The 19337-nt window shown below is 35.5% G+C and overlaps 1 protein-coding gene across 1 annotated transcript in view; it reads left to right on the top strand.

Annotated features, from left to right (window-relative positions):
• Nucleotides 1–19337, top strand: part of LOC106057171 (leucine-rich repeat protein soc-2 homolog) — a 37439-nt gene that overhangs the window by 13993 nt on the left and 4109 nt on the right. The window contains exons 2-8 of the mRNA XM_056012085.1: nt 10168–11092; nt 14682–14917; nt 16370–16496; nt 17316–17536; nt 17731–17882; nt 18361–18484; nt 18978–19112. Coding sequence (XP_055868060.1) covers nt 10300–11092; nt 14682–14917; nt 16370–16496; nt 17316–17536; nt 17731–17882; nt 18361–18484; nt 18978–19112 — 1788 coding nt within the window. The 5' untranslated portion in view covers nt 10168–10299. The remainder of the gene's footprint in view (nt 1–10167; nt 11093–14681; nt 14918–16369; nt 16497–17315; nt 17537–17730; nt 17883–18360; nt 18485–18977; nt 19113–19337) is intronic.

Raw genomic sequence — 19337 nt, 5'->3', positions numbered from 1 at the left:
TTCAAACTCAAAAACCCCTGGTAGGGGGTTTTAAACTTAAAACACCCTTGGTTGTGCTGGGGCAAGTGATGGTTTTGTATTAAAATCTCACCTAAAATAAACAAAATCAAAGCAAAAAATCAGTCACTAAATTCCGATCCCCCCCTGCGGGGGGGGGGGGGATTTCATTTCGGGTGGGGGGTTGAACCCCAAAACCCCCCCCTGGCTACGCCCATTTATCATTATTATATACATATATATATTAAACGTAATATTTGTGTCTGCTACACTTCAAATGTAAAATAAAATAGTTTTTTAAATATATTTAAACAAATATTTAATTCAATTTCTGTATCGAATCCTTGACACCGTCATTACATATAGCTTATTCATTTTCTGATTCGGCCTGCGTGGAAGGTATATTATAACGTGTAGGCCTACATCTGATATCAACTTTTCGCATGTAAATTATGAGTGAATCTGGTGTAAATGTATATTTTGGTTTTGTATACTTATAATGTTTTGTCTGGTGAAATGTACAAATTGTAAGACAAATTTCCTTACGGATAATAAAAATTATTATTATTATTATTTATTTGTATGGTCATTATATGTTGAGTCACATGGTCATGTCGTATGCACTTCGGACTGTTGTCACGATGGCCCTGAGTTCGAATCTTGGTCGCACTCATCGTCTGCCGTCCTGCAGGAAGTTTGAACTAGTTTACAAAGCTTATATTAACTCATTCCGTCTGTCTGTCTGGGTGGAATCATTTACACGTTATTTCTCCCACTTGACATTCTTGAATAAAGTTGAAACTTTGCACAATTTCCCATTGCCGATGACAACACTAAAAAATTAATTAATCAATCAGTTAGTTGTAATTAACAATTTTCTTTTATATAGATAATATAGGCAACTAAGCTAAGGGGAGATAAGCCGTGCGAAGAAAATAAGGTCGTTCGTTAAAAATTTTAAACTAACAATAGACTATACAGCCTTTTATTTTTCTTTTAAATAATAATTCAGTAGCATCCATCGAGGAAACTAGATTTCGAATTCAGACTCGATCAACGTTTTTTTTCTTTTTTTTTTTTTAAATGCTTTTGAAAAGGCAGGATGGAAGCCTTCTCCCATATACCAACTCTCCCCCTCCCCCTTTTCCGAAACTGGTCCACAAAAGGGATTGACCATAACGCAATGAGCAAGAATAAATATGAAAGTTGCGCTAAATAAAAGCAATTAATAAAAACATTTCATATCACACACATTTATTATTGTCAGTCTAGATCTATTTGAAATTACTTACATGATTGAATCAAAATAGTTGATGCAATTTCACTCAGTATATTATATGCTTTGTTTTTTAAATAAATTATGTAAAAAAATATTTTATTTGTAATTTTCATTTCTGAAGAATTGTCCGAAACTACAAGCTACCAGTTTGTATTCACAACGCCTCACTTTTCTTGGCTTGCTAAGCTTCGGTGGTGGACGTTTTGTTGATACAAATCTTATATGAATTCTGTCTGTCTGTTTGTCTGTCTGGTAAAATTTTTTAACATTTCTCCCACACCCAGTCTCGGATCAAGATGAAACTTTACACAATTATTTATTGTACCTAACATAATATGAATGAATTAAAAATTAACCCATTAGTCAATTAATAATAGGTAAGTAATTATTTTGTTTGATATCGAAAAGGGAAATAGCTTATACATTATTGAGAGATATAGTTATAAAAGTAGAGTTCTTTCCCTTGATACGCCCTTTAAAAAAATAATTTTTAATTTTAAAGCATACAGGGTATAATAAAATCTAGATATAATAGTTGTTTACTTTCGAAGTAGGCCTACTGCAATTCCAGTAGAAATCTATTTGCAAAAGTGTCAACAACATAAAATGTACACAGGCAAAAATAGAACGCCTAAGAAAAAAAAACGACAGTGAAAGTCGTAAATAATTTATATTCAGCATTTGTATAATAGAGTCTCAACGACACATGTGCTGCGACGAGGTTGACAGGGGTAATGCGTCCTTGACAACCATGTCTCTATTATTGTATTTAGAAAGGGAATAAACTCTGTACAAACGTTGTCGATAAAGAGCAAAAAGAAGGCCTAAAAGAGTTTATATAATGTGAGAAGGGGAGGTAAATGCTTGTATAGTAAAAATAGTGTTAACAATTTAATTAAATTCTGGTACTGCTAGATCTTATTACAGGTCATTGTGGAGGGAGAAAAAAAAAAGCTTTGTAGATCGAGATCAATAAAAATACAGGCTTAAAACTTGAAAGTTGTTCTTGGAATACAAAGGAAAACAATTAGAAAAGGACATGGTTGTGGTTTTACAAACTACATATGGTTAACATATGGATGGAAATAGTCTGTACTAGTAGTAATACCAAAATACTATGTTTCAACATTGGTAATAGCTCAAGGCTACCAAGAGTAATTTAGCAATGACATACAATATCAGGGTCCCATGTCTCAATTAGCTTAATCTCTCTATGGCATTGAGAAGGGAACCCTGCAACCCTGAATTATACTCTATACGCTATGTCATTTGTGGTTGGCCTACACATAAAACCTTGATAACCACACTTATTCTCTTCAGTGATTAATACAACAAGTGTAGCTTTAGTGTGCCTAAAAAAGTAAAAAAAGTAAAAAGCAAAGTTCCACTCCCAGACCATGCGATCTATGGAAGTGATGATGTAAATAAAGGTCGTCTGTTTCTGTGGCCCATGGTTAACAAGCCTTACTAGTTTGTCATGTGGCCAGCCAAACGACCAGCCGCTTTTAATTTTCCCCAATTATTGTCAGGATATTGTAGAGCAGGTTGGACTCAGAGGCACCCATAAAGATTTCAAGATGAAAAATCCAAGTCTTCACAAGGATTCGAACACAGGACCCCTCGGTTCAGAAACCAAGCGCTTTAGCACTCAGCCATCGCGCCTCCTTTGTGTGCCTATTGTTAGCAAAAGGGTTCAAAACATTTTTTTTCAATGAAGAAACGTCTGTAATTATAAGATAACAGTGTTTCTGTGTTACATCTAACACTCCGACTACTAAATCTATGAGGTACTTCGCTTAGTTTGTACACCTCTGCGATTAGATAAGACAACAGACAACGAATATTTTTTTTTTAAAGTCTATCAGGTCTATGCCTTATAATAACAGTTCAGAACACACTCACACAGCACACACACACACACACATACACAAACACGAACTAGCAAGCAAACACATATTTCAATGAGCTTTATATTAACAAAAAAAAAGAAGAAAATAATGGGATTTTGTGTTTTTGATCTCTAAACGTGGCAGATGGACGAAAGAACAGACAGACTGCACAAAACTATTAGCACAATTTCTCCCTTCGGGAACCGCTTAAAAATACAAAACAAGCAACAACAAAAGAGACAAAACAAAAATCATTATTCTGTTAACATTGTTCCTGAACTTCTATCGTCAGCAAATTGAACTTCTTCTCTTATACATTACAGATGTTCCTAAAAAACAAAGAAGATAATTACGTGCTACGCGTATCTATGTATTTATCTAGTCCAGCATGTTAATTATTAAGTTGTTGTTTTTTTCCCCTGGTTGAATCAGGCAGCCCGTTCAAATAGCAACAGGGAAGAAAGAAAGTACTTATAGCACTTTGTCCTAGCGAATGGAAGTGAAAAGTAGGCTAATGTGACTAGAAATATGCGTGGAAACGAAGTGTGGGTGTGGGCGTGTAGGTCAGTCCAGTGCAGGGTCAGGCCTAGACCTGCCTCGTGTTTGTGGGTCAACGTAACTCTTAAATTAGATCAATGACTGAATGTGAGGATATTCTTTCTTTAGGTTCCACAACTTGCTGACTTGACAATGTAGGTACGCTGGACGTCTTACAACATAGCGAGCTGGGCAACATTGATTGTACCGATAACACGTATGGAATGTTTGCTTGATACGCCTAGTAAATAGATAAACTTGGTAATCTAAATCGGTGTTTCCCAAACTGTGTTCCGCGGAACCCTAGTGTTCCCCGTCCCCGAGACCTGAATAGGTGTGCCACCGCGTGAATCAATCAATCTAAAAAAAAATAAGCAAAGTGTTCCGCTAAATACTCAGAATGTGCAAAGTAGACCGTTAAGGAAAAAGTTTGGGAAACACTGATCTAAGTAATCAAAAGAAGACTACGATGGAAGGATTCAGATGGTGCTAATGTTTATATTACGTCATTATTTGTTGTGAATGTTTTTGTGAAAAGTACTTGAATGGAAGGGACGTAATTCTTATGTTTAATTGTCTACAATCATTATTTCCCTTTAGTAACAGAAGACAGATATTACAAGGTCCTACAAAGTTGACATTGATTGTTCCTTAAAATCGGATCACATTTCAAGCCTATCTGCCGTAGTTAGACTGTCTATAACATTATGTTCTGTTTCTTGTGTGCGTTAGGCCTATATATCACTTATCATTGGCCTCCTTCAGTCCTGAAACGACTATGGTTCTTCTCAAGTACTTTTTCATATGGCAGTGGAGCCCTATTTTGGAGAGACACTCCCGACCACATATAAACGCCCAATACAGCTGTCCCATGCAGAGGTCTCAGATCCAACGCGTGCATTGGGGTCGCCGAGGATGATAACCTGTTCCGTATTTGGGATCTCGCTGAGAGCAGACGAAAGGTTGTCGTAGAACATGGCCTCTGGTTTGGAACTCAAAGTAGGAGCGTAGGCACTTATCAAAGTCACGTGTCCAATAGATGTGTTAAGGCGTAATGATAGGAGTCTTTCTGAACCGTTGCACTTCAGCTCTACTGTGTTCAGCAGTGTGTTCTTAACTGCGAAACCAACGCCGTGTTCCCTTAGTATATATAGTATATATATCCCTTAGTAGGCCTATATCCCTTAGTATTCGCCTTTCAGATTTCACACGTACTAATTAATCCTATTTCTACGTTCTCAACAAACCATTCAGTTTTAAGGTTAATAGAGTCCTAGCATCTCTATTTCTGAAGAAAAACACATAGAAAGTAGCCATATTGACTATTGTAATGCTTAGGTAATAACCGAATGTGAATTTTTTTTGTTTTGTTTTCTATTGTGCGTTGAACTTTGCCATTTTAAGGGTCTCCATCTTGTGAATAAATATGAGAACAGTCAAAAGAATACAGTCCTTAGAGAAGGTTGCAATCACAAAACACAAAAATGACATTTATGACTTTAGCATGGTTCATTTAACACTACTTATCATGTCTATTGACAAGGAAATTTAGCAAACTCGTGTAGGCCTCGTAATAAGTTCATTTTTATAGAGTGGCTAAAATAATATCAGTGCATTGATGAGACAATCTTAGTGTACGTAGTAGAAAAATAAGAGAAAAAAAATTGAGAAATTACCGCACTAAAACTTCTTTAAACCGATATATTTTGATAACAAATTTCATAAGTATGCTTAACAATGTTAATTTGTATTATAAATGAGATTGTCTATTATGAACACCTTTGCCATTTACATGCTGGACTTCGTAGAAATAATGACCACAGCACTACACCCTTGGGCCTATTAAAGATTACTTCATTATTTTTGTAATTTATTTGTAATTTGTTCACATTGAACACCAATGAGCTTATCTTAGAACAAGTGTTAATGTAGCCTTCAGCGACTTTGTTTTTATATGTACATTATTAGAGTACAACCAAAGTGAGAAATTGAAGATTGATATCTATTGCATACCGTTTAAAGATTTATAGCAGGGATAAACATCTCAAAGCATATCTCGTATTTACTTTTGGTTTATGTTTAGGGTAACAATAAAATACTTAGTGATATGGATAATTCAGCGATCTCGAATGACAGACTTCGTCTCAAACTATTTTCGGCTGTGATTGTTGTTTTGACTACCTTTCACCTTCACCTTTCACCTTCACCTTATCCCTTAGTCTGTTGAATCGTTGGGGCACCACACAAGATCTGTCGACCGTCTTTCTTCATTCCTCTCTGTCTTTTGCCTTGGATAGATTTCATTTAATGACAGGCCTGTCCATTCTTTTATGTTGTCTACTCATCGCTTTCTAAATCTGCCTCTTCTTCTTTTTCCTGGTACTGTTCCCTGAAGGTCTTTGCGAGCCCTGAAGACCTTGTGATGTGGCCATAGAGTCTTAAGTTTGCGTTTTTTTTTTACAATAGTTAGCAGGTCATTATGAGATCCAATTGCGGTATTATGTTTTGACTACATGAGGCTAATAATAAAATGTATAGATATTTGCATATTTGTTTAAATATTTTAATTATTAAACATTAATTTTAAAAAAGAGCAAACTCGTATTGAGCTGGCACTGCCTGGCACAGTATCTTGTTTTGATCGTGACTTTCTGATTTTATTATCCCATTAGTAAAACCAAACTCTGATTCGAATGCGTAATTAAAATCAAGAAAGCAACACCATCTCATGGGAGTAACGGTTGAGGAAATTCTAAGCAACTTTGCATGCGATTCATCAATCTATATCTTCCGTTGACCAGGCTGGTTCACTAGGAAAACAAAACAAAACGTCACAACCAGAAAAAAAAGGGCCCATGAGACGTTCTGCGACAAACTGGTTCCATATTGCGATTTCCCCGTAGTAGGTTAAATTAATTTGATTCCTTCAGCCTGTGACAAGTTTGTGATTAGAAATTAGCTTGCAGTGTGTAACTAGTTTAAAAGTGGGATCCTGTATATCATATTAGTGACGCTCCATAGTTTTAAGTCTATGTAACATTATATTAAGGAAATGTGACATTAAGTTTTAAAACTCGCGTGTGTAAAAGTACATTATTGATAAAACTTCGAATAATAAAATCTACTAAGGTTTGTCTTCAAGTTCGAAGATTTAGGAGAAGTTCGGTCTTTCCCGTGGCTACGCAATCAGTCCAAGCTCTAATCTACATATTTTGCCTCATCTAACGCAGACAAAACCGTTGTCTGTTTAATTTAAATTCCCTTTTCGCCGTCTACCATATAGATCGTAAGGTCTGAAAGGAGAACTTGTTCGCCGTCTGTGCCTGTATTCGTCAGTAGATTTCCTTTCGGCCTCGAATTTGTATTACGCGGTCTTTGTAAGAGATCCCCAGGTGTGAATTTCAAAAGTCACTTGCTGTCATGTTTTAGGCATTTCTGATGACCAACTAACGAGCTTGCATCCAAAGCAACATTCCTGGGTTCAGACCCTGCCCATTGCCCTTTTCTGCTGTCCCGCGGGATGTTTATGCTATGACGTAAAATATTTGTTCTGAAGGAAGGTCTAAACTTAACATGTCAAGAAAACATAGGCGAGCCCCTTAAGGGTGAATCTATTTAGGTTAAAGTTTCCCTTTTATAACTTGCGATCTTAAGGGCAGATTATGTTAAGATCATCTGTTTTTTTTTTGGCCAACGATTAACGAGCAAGGTGTCATGTGGACAGAACAACGACCAACCGCCTTTATTTTCCCAAACTAAAGTAAGGTACCCATTAGAGTTGGGTGAACTCAGGGGCGCCCTAAAAAATCCCGAGATTCAAAATCCCTTCTTCACCGAGATTCAAACACAGGACCCCAGGTTCGTAAGCCAAGCACTTAACCACTGAGCCACCGCTCAATTAGCTCAAAATTGTAGCCACATCCAAGACGACCAGATAAAGTTACTAAACCACAAGAGGCTAAAACTACACAAATGAGGCTTCCTTTCACGTGTGTTGAGTAGTTTGTTTTTTTCTCCCTTCATCTTCGCTTTAAAGATGTTAGGCTTTTTAACAGTTAAATGTAGGCTAAGTTCCACCATCATAGAATCCAAGTCTTATTACTAAATTTACTGTTTTTAGCGGCCCCCGAAAGGGGAAAAGACGATATTAGTTTTATGTGGTCTGTCCGTCGTCCGTCCCGTTTACATCTCGTAAACTAGAAAAGATTGTGGAAATCCGACATTATGATAGGTTAGACCATTCAAAGTTCTGATGCAACGGCTACCTACCTTTTTTTCTTTTCTGAAAGCGAAAAAATTATTTTTTAAATCAACTATGCAAGCAGTTTTTTCATAAAAATACACAATTTTTACAAATTTTCACTATTAATAGTAACAAACATGGGAGGCTATTTAGCAAGTGAGGTGACCATTTACCATATTTTTAACACATTTATGCAAACGGTTTTAGATTTTTTTGTCTTATTTTTAATTTACAATTGTATTACCAAATTAAGTAAGTTCTATCATACCAACTATTATATTTAAAAAAATGTTTACTTTTTTTTAAAGAGAATAAATCTATTTAGTATACATATAAGTGGAACATTATTTAAAACAACAATTAATAAGTAGTTTTTCATATATTGCGTGAACTGCAATGCACAGATGCCACTCCAGACATTTAAATAAAGGAATTTTTAAAAAGGATTTTTTACAATTAGATTTGAATAAGAGATTACAAAACAATTAGATCAATTAGATAACCATTATATGAAATCAGTTAGGCCAGGCTTACATCTAACGTGACCTTCACTTTCACATTGCCCTTGGTCTGCGTTGGGGCATCACACAAGATCTGTCAACCTTCTTTCTCCATTCTTCTCTGTCATTTGCCTTTGATATAATTTTATTATGATATTCTTTCTGAAAATATTGAAACCTGCCTTTTTACCTGCCTGGGTGGACCACTTCGGGGGCCAATTTTAGTTTGTTTTTCCACACAAACTGTCTTTGTAACCTTGTTTTTTTTCAATTCATTTCTTTTAGCAATATTCGTACAAGTGCTCCTTCTTCCCTAGTGCCATTAGAAAATGGAATGGGTTGCCAGAACCATCCAAGAAAACCAACGACTATGCAGAATTCTTAAATCATTGATTAACAAGCATGACTAGATTGACACATGAAATGCGCAGGACATAATTATCTTCTTTTTTGAAGTAACGTCTGTAATATATAAGATAAGATTCCAATAAATGTTTAACAGCTAAATGTACTTTCAAAATGGACATGTTGGTTTCAAACAGTTTTGTCGACCAATTAATAACCTTTTAGCACGTTGTAATTGTGTACCTGGCGGTTTCAAGCAGGAATGTCACGCATGGCCAGGTCACGTATAATAAATGTAGAACAACTGATTGCCGCGTGTGATATGACGTCATTAATGTGTAATGAGTTCCCACAATACCACGCATTGTCTCCGATGTCCTCCTATTTATTAGGGCATTTCCTTTCTTTTATTGATTTCTGTTATCCAATACCTTTTTGAAAAAACAAACAAACAACATAATGTGTGAGAATCTACTTCACTGAAGAAAAGAAACCACTTTATTAATTAAGAGGGTGAGGCTACTTTTAACTAGTTTAGGCCTACTTGTCGCTGACAAAATGGAACACGAAAAAGATCATAATTAAAAATAAACGCATAGGCCCCTACCATTTACTGAACAGAAAAAGAAACGATAATAACTAGGCCTAAAAAGTTCCTCCTTTCAAACTTTGCTATATTTAGCGCAGATGATGTAAAAGTCATCTGTTTCTGTGGCCAGAACAACGACCAACCGCCTTTAGTTTTCTCAACTAATGCCGGGTACCCATTAGAGCTGGTTGGACTCAGAGACACCCAAAGATCCCGAACCTGGGACACAAGCCAAGCGCTTTACCGCTCAGCCACCGCGCCTACACAATATAACTTGGCCTACTAAAAGGAAATCGGAATTTAAACAAAAATAGTTAGAAGTCGGACAATGAAAACTAAAATTGACGAAACAGAAACGTAAATTATATGACAAAGTTTGATCGAAATTGAAATTATAACTAAAAGATTGTCAAAACAATATGAAAAAAAAAAAAAGAAATAATAGCCTACTTTAACAGTCTATGACTAATAGAGACTTGTACAAAGAACACCCACCCCCTTTCTCCCTGTCACCCACACTATCAGGCTGCGTTCAGACTTCCTTTCTTGTAGGCTTCTTGTTTGCCACCAGCGCAGTGCAATAAATCAAAAACCTTGCTAATACATAGGCCTACACATAATGACCACCCACACACACTAGCTGTCCACTAAAATGTCTTTAGGGGTGTAAATGTTAAGGCTGGAGACACAAGTTCTCTACTAAATTTATTAATTGCTTTTTTAAAAACTTGAATTTATTTAAAACAAAAATTACATTTCATTAATTTTCAATTTTTGTTTCGTTTCAGAATGAAGAGCTGAATTGAAAAAGCCTCATTAAAACTGAAATTAAAAACTCGGAGTGAAAAAAAACAACCTTCCAAGGAAACAAATCATCACGGATTTATACACTTAGAAAAAGATTGAAGCAACTTAAAAAAATGAGTAACAAACGAGGAGGAAAGAAAAAAGATGATAAGCCGCCCCCAGCGATAGGGCCCGGAAGTAAAATCATCGCACTGCCGGAACCCCTTCGTAAGGGCCATATCAAACGAATCGGGGACTCCAAGCTGGTGCACCTCCAGTTCAGCACGGCCAACATGAAATCTCTGCCTGTAGAGATTTACAACAATGAAGAGTTAAGCGCCTTGACAGTGAAACTGAATGCCGAGAACAACAGACTCAAAAGGTTACCGAAGTCAGTGGCCGCCCTTGAGAACTTGGAGTATATAGACATCCGCAACAACAATCTGTCGTCATTTCCGGCCTCAGTTGCAAAAATGAAAAAACTGAAGTATTTAGACATCACAGCCAACAGAGTTAAAAAATTGCCCAATCCTATTCACAAAGCGGCCTCCTTGGCGACGGTGCTAGCGTCTAAAAATAGAATAAGGGGCCTGCCCAAAAATATAGGGAAATCCACAAGCTTAGAATATCTTGATGTATCCTATAATATGATCAAATCGTTTAAGAAAGGTGTATATGAGACAGGGGCCTTTATTAACTTCAGTCACAACAGAATTACTCAGATGCCTCCTGGCACAGTTAAGAAACCTCACATAAAAAAACTGGATCTGTCTCACAACTCTATTGCCTTCATTCCGGACACCATTGACCGCTTATCTACCCTGACTTGGATTGACTTGTCATACAACTCACTAGATGAGCTCCCAGCACAGATTGGTATGATCAAGTATCTTCATTATTTGGACGTATCGCATAATTCCATTAAAAGTAAGTATAGCGCCATATCTATCAACACTATAAGATTTATTTCTCTTAATCTATGTTGAAACTAATGAATTAATTAACAATAATTAGTTGACTAATTGGTTAATTTTTAAATTGATTCATGTTTTATTAGGTATAAAACATATTGTAAACTTTCAATTTAGTCCGAGAAGTTGTGGGAGAAATAATGTGTACGTGTATCTAAGGGGACAAAACCCTACATATTTGCACACAGTAGCTAATACTGAAGGATTAATTTCCCTTGATGGTATCAAACAAATAATTGACTGCCAGCAATTAATTGACTATTTAAAAAAAAATTTTTAGTGATTCTTTTTTTTTTTTTAGGTACAATAAATAATAGTGTAAAGTTTGAACTTGATCAGAGGATGGGCGTGTTCAAAATTTGACGCAGACGGACAGACAGAGTTGATATAAGCTTTGTAAATACACTGATACTAGGATAATGTTAAATGTGAGAACAAATCTCTTAAGAATTAGAAATATAAAAGTTATTTACAAGTTGATCTTATGTGTGTATATGTGTATGACTTCTACATTTTAGTCTTGTATCATGTTTTTTCTACCATCAATTCACTTTTTTAAAATGTAAATTAGCCCTAACACTAATTTAATAAAACACAATCGCAAAACATTTATGATCAGCTTAATATACGCACATCATCATCTCTACCTCATGGAACATAGGGCCTCAGTAAAAACACTCCAATCTCCACAGTCTCTTGCTAGTTTTTTAGTGGCTTCCAAATTCTTTCCTGTCCTCTCGGCTTCATCTAGTAAAATGCGTCGCCACATTCTTTTTGGTCTTCCTCTATGTCTTGTTCCCTAGGGGTTTCATTCTTTGGCCTGCCTAGCTCTGTTGCTGGTATCTTTTCTAAGGGTGTGACCAATCCATCTCCACTTCCTTTCTAAGCTGCACCACTATATTTTTCTGTCCACTCATCTCACACAGATTGGTGTTTTCTATTTTGTCTTACCAATGTATTTTCAAGATATTTCTCAGACTGTTGATGAAGGTCTGTACTTTTTTTTGTTGTTGCTTCAGTTGTTCCCATGTTTCAGAACCATCAGACGGCCTTGACATTAAAGTTAGATTCTTATTTTAGTCTTGTTAGAAATGTGGGAGCCAAAAAAAGATGCAGACTAATTACAAAAAAAATTGAAACACAAACACACACACACACACAAGCACAAAATGAAAGGCTACAGTGTTTATGAGCTACATTAAAACCATTGACTATGTATATATAGTCTATGATTAAAACTCATACCACCTTAGATATAAACAATTTGGACAATTTAATACACAAAAATAAATACAATCCAAAATCTTACAGAAAAAAGCTCTACACATAAAAAATACGTAATTATAACATAAATCAAAACATAAATCCTCATACCATAGACATAAATAAATATAGACTGGAAAAAAGGAAGTAACTTCATGTAACTTGAAAACATGTATATACATCTATTGTATTCGGATTTCCGAATTATGAAAAATAGCATGATCTTCACGCTGAGAGAATTAAAAAAAAAACACTAGTGAAAATATTGTAATACTTATATAGGTTACGGCTGAAATAGATATGAATACTTAACTTTTATACTGCTCATAAATGCTATATAAAAAAGTACACAAAATAAATTGCAAGTCACAAATTTTCGTTTCATAAAACTCTTTAATCGGCAAGTCTATATTTATTTATGTCTATGCCTCATACAAAACATAAAACTTGTATCAATCATTTGAAAGACGTATATTTAGCACCAAAACGTCCGTGGCTAAAAATGTTGCGCCAAAACAGAGGCGTAGTGAGGGTGGCACGATGCCCCGGACGCCACACTCAGGGGGCGCCATAAGCAGCCTATATTTCTGTGTGATGTTCTTGGAAAATGGGGAAGGGGCGCCAATAATACACCCTGCCCCGGGCGCACGTTTTTGCTCACTGTTCCTCTCCCCAAAACGACCTCTGCGCCAAAAAGGCGTCGCCGAAAATTATGTTTTCGGTTATTTCGAATGCCGTTATGAACAGCGTAGAGGGAATGCTTATTGTGTTCGTTTGACAGCTACGCTAAACGGGGCATATCCCGTATGCAGGGGGTGGGGGCTTTTTTTGGCTAGCTGAAAGGTTGTCGGGGTGATAGATATGTCCCCCGGCTTCCGAAAGAGACAGCTGGAGATCTCTTGCAAAGGCTAAGGGATACACATTTGAGACCAACAGGAAATCCACTGCTATGGACAGGAGTAGATGGCGAAAACAACTTAAACCGACAACTAGTGGACAACAGTTATGTCTGCGCCGGATGTAGCAAAATATGTAGATCACAGCTAGGACTGCGTAGCCACGTGAAATACTGTACTCCTCCTTAATTTTCGGACCCGAAGACAAACTTTTTATTATTAGACTCGGAGGTTATGAATATTTTACCACTTCGGCTTTACAAAGTTTAGACACACCATGTTACAGTTTTACTCATTCAACAATATTTTAGTGACGAAAAAAGAATTTGGATTGATATCTACAACATTTCTGAAAAGTATTAATGGCAAATATTGTCTTAGCATTATAAACGTCTGTTATTGGTTGTTGTTTTATTATAAAGTTTGGTTTGTTCAGTACTTGCTTTTACCAGTACCCATTAGAGTTGGTTGGACTCAGAGGCGTCCTAGAAAATCCCATAATTCAAAATTCCAGTTTTCACCAGGATTCGAACCGGAGACCACTAGGTTTGGAAGTCAAACACTTAACCACTTATAGCCACCACGCCCTGATATTTTTGTTTCTGTTTGGTTATTTGATCGTCAACATCTTTGTTGCTGTTTAGTTATCTGGTCACTCACATCTTTGTTGCTATTTAGTTATCTGATCACCCACATCTTTGTAGCTATTTAGTTATCTGATCATCCACATCTTTGTTGCTATTTAGTTATCTGATCATCAACATCGTTGTTGCTATTTAATTATCTGATCACCCACATCTTTGTTGCTACTTAGTTATCTGATCACCCACATCTTTGTTGCTATTTAGTTATCTGGTCACTCACATCTTTGTTGCTATTTAGTTATCTGATCACTCACATCTTTGTTGCTATTTAGTTATCTGATCACCCACATCTTTGTTGCTATTTAGTCATCTCATCACCCACATCTTTGTTGCTATTTAGTTATCTGATCATCAACATCGTTGTTGCTATTTAATTATCTGATCACCCACATCTTTGTTGCTATTTAGTTATCTGATCACCCACATCTTTGTTGCTATTTAGTTATCTGGTCACTCACATCTTTGTTGCTATTTAGTTATCTGATCACCCACATCTTTGTTGCTATTTAGTTATCTCATCACCCACATCTTTGTTGCTATTTAGTTATCTGATCATCAACATCGTTGTTGCTATTTAATTATCTGATCACCCACAACTTTGTTGCTATTTAGTTATCACCCACATCTTTGTTGCTCTGTGGTTATATGGCCACTCAACTTTTTGAACATATTTCTATCTTTTTACAAAAAGTATTTCATGCTACAGCGATACAGAACACCATATTTCTTTACTCCAAACTAGTCATCCCAGATGAAATATGTGCCTTGGGCTACGCCCTGGACTCTTTGAAATTAGCCAACAACGAGATCGCCCTTCTGCCAGACGACATCGACAAGCTGGTCAAGCTTCGGGTGCTTGACGTCGCCAACAACCAGATCGAGTTTCTCCCAACCTCCGTCAACAACCTTCACTCCATCGAGGACATCAATGTTTCTGGAAACAAGCTAAACTCTATGAAATTCGCGGTCACTTTGAAGGTAATTTTTTTTTTTAAAGAATGAAGACTGACACAAAGGTCTAACTTGCCTCGTTTCAGATCGAAGTTAAGTTACGTCATAGTAATAGAGAATGAGTATGCAATTTTGATAGGCTCTTTATTTTTCACTCGTTGGACCCATAATCCCCATGTAATCTAGATCTAGTCAACAAATCTATTCATTTTGTATTGCATAAGGGATGGATGCATTCTTCTCTAGCGTCTGGCGAAATTCGATTTATATAAGGCATGCCAGAAAAGCTAGTACTTTTTGTTTTCGCACATCTAGATCTATTTAATTTTTCAATGTTTGGTTTTAAAACGCGAACTATAGGCTTGCTGAACATCTTATAGGCCTATAGATAATAGGCCTACTTAGTAACAATGGATTTTCCTTTTGCTGAGTGCCAATTGCTTACGATGAGATTTTGTGGCCAACGTATTGGCCAACCTTTTTTTACTTTCTTCAACGTGTCAAACATCACTGCACAGTATCCGGTAGGTCAATGACACATTATTTTTTTTAAACGATGCATCGTAACGATCATGTCACACTATAGGTAGTCCCTAATTGAAACCCAATAAAATTTCCATTGCTAAACCATTTAGGGCCAGTATCGGAACCATAATGGCACATTAAAGGTTATCCCTAATTAAACCCTAAAGAAATATCAATTATTGAACAATTTGGGCTGGTGTGGGCTTGATTCGCTTGATTACGGCATGATTCTGGAAATACCTAACAATTCTGGTTGATATCGGCAGGATTAAGGTAGCCCACATTGGCACCTAATGGGGCCCTCTATATATAGGGCCAATGTGCAAAAAGATAAGCGCGCCCATTAGGGCTGCAATCAGTGCAAAGGGGGATAACCCTGATGAAGACAGTACAGAGCCATAATGGGCATGTTTTTATGGGTCTTGGTTCAAGAATGAATGTTGGAAGTGCAAAAGATATGCTTTCACGTAAAACTTAAGATAAGCTAATTCTTATATTTCGATTATAAACATCAGAAACTTTACGAAACACCAAGATATTAAACCAAAAGAGTGTGCAATTATTTTAGCATCTTCACGATTAAACAAAATATTTAAAAAATATTAAAAAGACAAAGCTTATATAAGGGAAACAATTGCTGAATTACTGCCAAATATCTTAATACTGAAATATTTATTTATCTTTTTCTGTATAAAACAAAATTAAGTAATTACTACTAATTAATTGGTTTTTTATTTTTTATTGATTCACGCGTTTTCATCAACAATGTATAATTGTGCAAAGTTTCACCTTGATTCGAGAATGATAGGTGGGATTAAAATCCTGCCCGAAAAACAGAAGAAATAATAAGAAATTATTAATCTACAATGCCAGAAACCAATGACTTGAATAAATAAAATATGTGTGAAGATCTTTTTATATATCTGTAATCGGCAATCTTGTTCTTGTGTACAGAGTCTGGTCAGTCTACAAATAGCCAACAATAAGATCGATGTCGTCCCTGAAGACATTAGCAAAATGAAAGCTTTGATGACACTGGACGTGTCTGGTAACAATATTAAGGAGTTACCTCCCTCTATAGGTGAGAAATACTTTTTAGTTTAACTAGTAGATATAAATTCTAAATAACAATTTGATTTCTGGCGGGATATTTCATGGCTAACACGAAGTACATCATTTTATGGGACCACAGGCAGAGATGATATAAGCAGGGCCGGATTTAAGTATGTTGAGGCACCTGGGCAGGATTTTTGGGGAGGATCTTACACTTTTACAGAAGCTTTAATCAAGATACACTTATGAATAATAATTAATACTTATATCATAAAGCATGCCATCCATTACAAGAAATAAACAGTGCACTTGTAAATTTAATATCATTTTCCTTAAAAAATAAAATTCAATATGCACATTTTAGTTTAATAAAAAAATATATACATTTGTGAGTTTGTGGAAGGTAATGCTATTGGTAGACTCGCTGCTGTATATCCGGTGCTGCATTTACTTATAACAAGCATGCTACAAGCGAACACTTCTTAATCACAACAGTGTTGTCAGCAGACGTAAAATTTAAAGTGTTAGCGGTAAAAACATATTAGTTTTTATCTCTTGTGGAGACCCCTTTCTTGTGGAGTCTCTGAGGCAGTAACCTCGAATGCCATTCGTTAAATCCGGCCCTGGATATAAGCATAACAATAAGCATGAGTAAGGCTTTTCTTTAGGTTTCATTATAAGGCGCCAACATTTCTTAATATCACTTTTTCTTATTTTTCCCTCTTACTATATTTTATTGCTCAAGGAACGTAAACCGGATCTTAAACAAAGAGTGAAATACCGCAACTAACTTCAACATGATTAACCTCTATTCATAACATAGCATGTTTACTTTTGTTATGGACAGGTTTAGTTCAGACATTAAAGATACTAAACTTGTCTAAGAACAAACTGAAGGAGCTGCCGGACTCTCTGGGTAAGGATCAGGTTTTGACGGAGCTTGACGTTTCCTTCAACAACTTGACGTGTCTGCCAGCTGACCTGAGGAAACTCAGAAATCTGGAGAAGTTTCACCTCAACAACAATGAAATAGCCGCGATACCAAAATCTTTAGAATTCCTGTATCAGGTAACAGAGACAATTGTTGTGTACAGTTTAATAATAGGTAAAAGAGACAATAGTTGTGAACAGTTTATTAAATAAACAATAACAAGCAATCACTGACAAATATCTCAATACTGTAAAATAATCTTTGATATTCAGTCAAAAAAAAAAAAAAAAATTTGAATTTTTAAACATTTACACACTCAATGCATGTTCAGGTCCGATCGCTCAATGTGTCATCCAATCTATTCAATGAGATGGTGCTGCCTAAAACTTTGACTCATCTGTATCTCTCTGAAAATCCACTAACCTTGAACTTTGATGACCACAAATCTTTGTTTCATATTATGGGAGATAAGGATCACATAAGGTAAACAATTTGGGCAGTGTAGTAATATCGACACTTTATTTTTAAGAGACCGTATCATTTTTTTGTCTTGCGTGTAGAAAGTAAAAAACAAAATTAAAAAGAAACTGTTACTAGCAGATGAAACTCTTTCATAAATAAATAAACATCAAAATCATAGTTTAGAAATAATTTAATCTTAATTACTTAATTTTAATTTAATAACTAAATGCTTCCTGTTTCTTTCAACATGCATTCGCACCACTCCACATTCACACTACGATGTGCACATAATACAAAGATCTATAATCATAGTATAGTTCCATGCTATAATCATGGATACTATAATCTATTATCGGATTTTTAGTGTTGAAAAGGGGAAATAACCGACATTAAGGTTTAAATATTGCTTCCTGTCTTCTCTAACTGCCAACTATTTTGAAATGTAATTAGATGAAAAAGGTTGTTTAAAATTTTGTGTATATATTATATATTTGATTAGAAATTTAACACATCTGGAACTGTGCAAGTTAGAGCTAGATGACCTGCCCCCTGCATTGTTCAACTGTCGTCTGCTCAAGGTTCTCAATGTATCTGACAATCATCTAAAGTCACTAAGTAATCAGGTCTGTGATTTGGTTTGTTGAAATATGAAATATCAATTTTTAGCAATTTATATTATTTGGTATCTTTCAAATAATGATTAGCTGTGCAATTTGTGTACATTTTGTTAAAGTCTTATAGTTTAACACTAGGCCTATATTTTTATATCTGTTTCAGAATTTCCAATGCCATGATTATTTTCAGGATCTCAGTACTGCAATATTTTATACTTATAGCTACTTTGTTAAATGATACCCTATTAAATACCGCCATGGAGAAGATTGCTTTATTCTTTTTTAAAAACATTCTATGATAGTTCATACAATATAGATCTAGTTCCATGTTTATGGACCATTTTAAAAGCCATTATTTCAAAATATGTTTCAATACAGTATAAAAAGCTTAATAGATTACAAGTTATAATATTCTTTAATGGCAGTATTATTTCAATGACGATCATTCAGTCATCTAATAAGCATTTCAAGCCAATATTTCATAATGCACTATATTTTCTAGGCTTGCAAACTGAGAGCTTTGGAACATTTAGATGCCAGCAGAAATGAATTAAAGGACTTGCCAGATAGTCTCAACAATTTAATCAATCTGAAAAGCATCAAAGTAACGGAAAACGGGATAACAGAATTTTTACCAGTGAGTTTTAGTTTGTTTACATTGGTATCTTAACAACTTAGAAGCCACTGGTCTCTGACATAGAAAGAAATTATTTAACTGATATGCAACTTCATATGTACGATTTAAGTATGTAATGATGACACAGAAAGAGATTAATCAATTCACCAAAAAAGTTTAATTCATATGTAACATCTAATGTAGTATTTTAAGAAAGTGATGACACCAAAAGAGGATCTATTCACA

This window comes from Biomphalaria glabrata, chromosome 15 (genome assembly GCF_947242115.1).
Source record: "Biomphalaria glabrata chromosome 15, xgBioGlab47.1, whole genome shotgun sequence".
Classification (NCBI taxonomy): domain Eukaryota; kingdom Metazoa; phylum Mollusca; class Gastropoda; family Planorbidae; genus Biomphalaria; species Biomphalaria glabrata.
The sequence above is the reverse complement of the archived record's forward strand: the minus strand, read 5'-3'. Positions and strand labels throughout refer to the sequence as shown.